Source organism: Silene latifolia, chromosome 5 (assembly GCF_048544455.1).
Source record: "Silene latifolia isolate original U9 population chromosome 5, ASM4854445v1, whole genome shotgun sequence".
NCBI lineage: Eukaryota > Viridiplantae > Streptophyta > Magnoliopsida > Caryophyllales > Caryophyllaceae > Silene > Silene latifolia.
In genome coordinates, this window is record NC_133530.1 from 89953194 (window position 1) to 89957491 (window position 4298).

At 36.1% G+C, this 4298-nt stretch overlaps 1 protein-coding gene across 3 annotated transcripts; it reads right to left on the reverse strand.

Moving 5' to 3' along the window:
- Positions 1-1335: 1335 nt before the first annotated feature.
- Positions 1336-4024, reverse strand: LOC141656246 (uncharacterized). Of its 3 annotated transcripts, XM_074463073.1 has the most exons (5): positions 3886-4024; positions 3711-3749; positions 3516-3588; positions 2124-2302; positions 1336-1695 (listed from the first exon to the last, which is right to left on the reverse strand). In XM_074463073.1, exons 3-5 carry the CDS (start codon positions 3554-3556, stop codon positions 1583-1585), a joined length of 333 nt encoding a protein of 110 aa, XP_074319174.1. In that variant the 5' UTR covers positions 3557-3588; positions 3711-3749; positions 3886-4024; the 3' UTR covers positions 1336-1582. The 3 variants fall into 3 exon arrangements, with proteins under 3 accessions (XP_074319174.1, XP_074319173.1, XP_074319175.1); XM_074463072.1 differs by lacking the exons at positions 3516-3588; positions 3711-3749; positions 3886-4024 and adding an exon at positions 2414-2636; XM_074463074.1 differs by lacking the exons at positions 3516-3588; positions 3711-3749; positions 3886-4024 and adding an exon at positions 2414-2632 and having other exon boundaries at positions 1336-1709.
- Positions 4025-4298: the final 274 nt, after the last annotated feature.

A 4298-nucleotide genomic window follows, 5' to 3' on the forward strand; every position in this document is an offset into this window, starting at 1 on the left:
GAGGAAGCATGTACTCTATCGAGTACGTTGGGGCTCGATCGAGGAACCACTCGATTCCATATTTTCCGCAATTTTCCTTAAGTCGGTTATGTTTTATTATAAATACCTAAACCGTACCCTAGTTTATTTTACGCTTTATTTTACTTAGTTTCGTATTGCTACCCTACAAAACTCTCAAAATACTTTTAGTTTAGATTATTGTTCTTACTTTTGGATCTAAATTCCGTTCTTCACTATTAGTTAAGGTACTTAATCTTTCCTCATTAATTATTAATTTAGTTCATGCTTTTATTTCTTTGTTCTTATTTATAATAGGAATAATTATAATAGTTAGGCCTCAACCATCACCTTAAGGTTTTGGTTGAGATGATTCCTCTATCATGGTATCAGAGCTGTGACCGAAGGTCAGGTTCAATTCCTGGCAACCTCAAAACTCCTCAAAAACTCGAAGTGGAAACTCAGCACACGGTATGGGGGAGCCGGTGCACAACTAACCACTCTTCAAGCCCGACGGGCATTTGAGTGAGGGAGCGTAATAAGAATAATTATAATAGTTAGGCTTCAACCATCACCTTAAGGTTTTTGTTGAGATGGTTCATCTATCAATTTATTGTTTTTAATTATGTTTTCATCAATTATTATTGTTGTTCTTCCCTTTAATATGAGTAGTTAATTCTCTTATCTAGGGTGAATGAGGATCTAGTTGTTAGAAGGGGGAATTAATTAATGAATTGATAGTTAAAATTGCTTATTCGTTGTTGTTCAGTTTATTATTCTTTATCTAGTTAGTTAATTATTGGCAAGGGTTAATTGATTAGTATAACGAATTGACACTTTTACCGACTGGGTTAGAGTCAATATAGGCTGCGATAATTGAATAGAGATAATTTAATGATAGCGATTGCATTTTAAATTAGATTTAAAGGAATATTGAATCGACCGATCATATAACCTTAAGCAACATAATTAGCTCTATTAATAAGTTAAGTGTCACCCCCGAATAACTACCTAGTGAATCTAAACCCTAGACTTTTTAATATACTAGTTGTTGCGCCGCGCCCTCCCGGGCGCGGAGCCCCAATTTGGCCTACTGTTTATAAATTTCTGATAGTAATATTGTGTAGGTGTCGTGCATATGTGTACAAAATAGTTTGTGAATTACTTTGCCAATCTGGCCTAAACCATGTAGCGGCCATATGGGCTGGTTGACAGCATTATAGTAGGGGAGCATTACCATACATGGTGAAATTCATAATAAAGGCAATAATATACACGGTACATAGGATTATAATGGGACAGCGTGAAAAATATATAAAGGAGAACAACGTAGTTATTTATACACAATAAGCTGCTTATTTGCTTCCGAATTTCATATACATTTCCGTGCAACTGTTGCTAGGCCACCCTAACATGAGATAATTCTTTCTTACATTTAGTCTAGAGAGACCTGCTTCAGTAGAGAAACTTCTCAAACTAACGCTTAAAGATGGAGCCATCTAGCATTATTTATGTTACATATAGGTCACATAATGGGACAATATTTAATAATATTTTTTATTAGCGTTGACACGGGGTGGGACGATTAGGCTGCAGCAATTTGATTGGACAAATTATGGGTAGAGTGCAGTAAGAATAGCGGAGACATGATCATATGCGTTAACCGCTTCCACATTAGCAAGTTTTCTTGCATCCTTCCTGTATAAATGCACCTGGGACACATACATAAAAAATGAGACCACCACCTACACTTACCAAATTATAGTAATCAACCAACCTGCCAAATCATTTGTGCATCTATTCTACACATAAACCCATTTAATTTATATGATCAAAATAAAGAACATGCATAGCTGAAAGAATCCAGGGATTACCAAAACAACCAAGTTGAACTAAGACAAAGCAAAAATTGATTAAAACTTGGACAAAAAAAACATGGGCTCCGAAGCAAAGAAAGAGAGAAAGGAATGCGCTAGAATATTAAGGGTTTTATCCGATCTTATTCAAAAACGTTAGGTTTTAGCGGTTATAAAATTGGCGACGGCTGCCAAAAGACATTAACTTTTGAGTCAAAATACAAACTATCAGAAAATTCCGTCTCACTAAATAAAGGAGATTCATAATACCTGCTACGATCATAATCACGGCCATAATCCCTAAAGCGTTCCCTAGATCGGCGCCGACTTTTAGCATTTCTCTATCCCAACTGTCGTAACCACGATCTCTGTCACCATACCTATCACAATCTCTGCTTCTGCGATCACTCCGATCCTTATCCCTGTTGGACGCTCGTTCATGGTCATGGCTGCGTTAATAGTTAATGATAATTAAGATAATTAGTGAACGATAATAGTTAATGATAATTAAGAATGACAAAGGCCATTATACACGTCAATATGACTTTAGTTAACGCAACCTATGAAACACGTTCATATGAGAAAGATCTGCAGGCATATGTTTCCGGGTAATGCAACCCATTTTCTTTGAGGTATTTATCACCGACCTGCACAAAAAAAGTTACATGGATACTGACCCTTATGCACCCCAAAAAAAGCCAGGCTTCTTTTAAGGACTAATTATCCATTATCCACATAATTGGAATTGAACAGGACACTAATAGGCTTATGAAAAAGAAGTTTATTAATTCAAAAGTTGAGCCTTCTTATCAAAGACAGTGCCCTACGCGTGCGGTACTGGCGTCATGCTATTGTTTATGGTTCAGAAAATACGGTAATATCGAGATTGAAGAGTACACATTTTGAGTGAGACACAGTCAACACGAGAAGTAGTAGTAACAGAAACCCAGAATAAAGCACATGCCTTGCATATCATTCACCCATTTCTTGATACTACCAATTACACCATTAACAATTATTCAACACTCAAAACTTTTACGGCAATTTTAACTATATGATCATTAATCAAACAAATCTAGAGATTAAGCAGGGTGCTAAGTGCTAACTATTTCCCAGATGCACGTGACCAACCATGGTGTCTCTAACATCTTAAGTCCTATTATCCATAATAAAATACACTTGGGTTAAATTTTTGCATTGAAGAAGGCCATTTTTAAGCAAATTGATTGACTTTACTTAGTGTAAACATCCATGTTGACATCGGAGCTTGGACAGTATGCGTATTTATGCTACAACTACCAGGTTAACTGAATTCAAGCATACATCACATGAACCATTTACTAAGCAGAAACTTGTTTCGTTAGCATTTATTACTAATATGGCTATCCCATCACTATTAATACATGTTTTATTCTCTGACCGCAACAATGCCGCTACTATCTGACACAATCACACTAAATTACCAAAAACAACATTACTATGTGCATTTCACAAAGATTACCGAGTCTATGGCTCAATAGGAAATAGCACATTGTTGTTTTGTCAAGTGGCGGTGCATATTTAACTAATGACAGTCATTTGTTATTAGTTACGTGAATTAGCATTTCAATGGTAACATTTTAAGATCAGTCAAAATAAACTTTTGGAAGGTAAATTAAGTACCTGAAGTCAATGCCATTCAACACACATTTTCTTGTGAACATCCTCCAGAAACTCCTTCTGCTTATCCAAATACCTAACAAAAAGTAATACAGTATGTTAAAATCATATAACAGAAAGTTGAAAAGGATGACCACAAATTAAAGCAAAAAGTAAGACAAATGAATAATGGAGAAGAAAAAGATCGACAAGGATTACTTCAGCATCTCTGAGGAATTTTTGAAATCCATGAGTTTTCTGATAAAATAAATAGAGAAAACACAATTACCAAGATTAACAAGCACTAAAGAAATAGGGTCAGAGGTAGAATGTTGACAGTCCAAGAAGACACATGAAATGAGCCAATATTAAATTCTCACAAACCGTGGCTTACCAGGAAAAGCAATATTACTCTTAGAGCTTATCCTAAAGGAAAAGTGTCCATGGAACTCGGCTATTGTGCAAACGGTTTAGCCCTAAGTTGATTGAATGCTTCATAACAACATGCCATCATAAAGGGGGGCATGTTTTTATTCCGTGTGTTAAGCTGCGACCATCAGCATTGGCTAACTACCCCTTCCAATTCCAGAGGAATCAGTTTCCACTTAAGTTTAGCTTTACAATGACAATCAACAAGTCGCAAGGCCAAACTCTCAGCCAATTCAAATAGTTGTATACCTCCCCAAGCCATGCTTCACACATGGACAGCTATATGTAGCGTTGTCCCATGCTAGAACATCTAAACATATTACAGTTGTGTCAACCACAGCACCATAAATAATGACGCTCACTATTTCAAAGCCGAAT

Bases quoted from the DNA above. Each gene is read 5' to 3' on its own strand.
- LOC141656246 (XM_074463072.1), bottom strand. From the start codon at position 2,475: ATGGGTTGCATTACCCGGAAACATATGCCTGCAGATCTTTCTCATATG. The intron at 2,303-2,413 runs GTTGCGTTAACT...CTATTAACGCAG, and splicing joins CATATGAACGTGTTTCATAG to CCATGACCATGAACGAGCGT. The intron at 1,696-2,123 runs GTATTATGAATC...GCATTTATACAG, and splicing joins CGTGATTATGATCGTAGCAG to GAAGGATGCAAGAAAACTTG.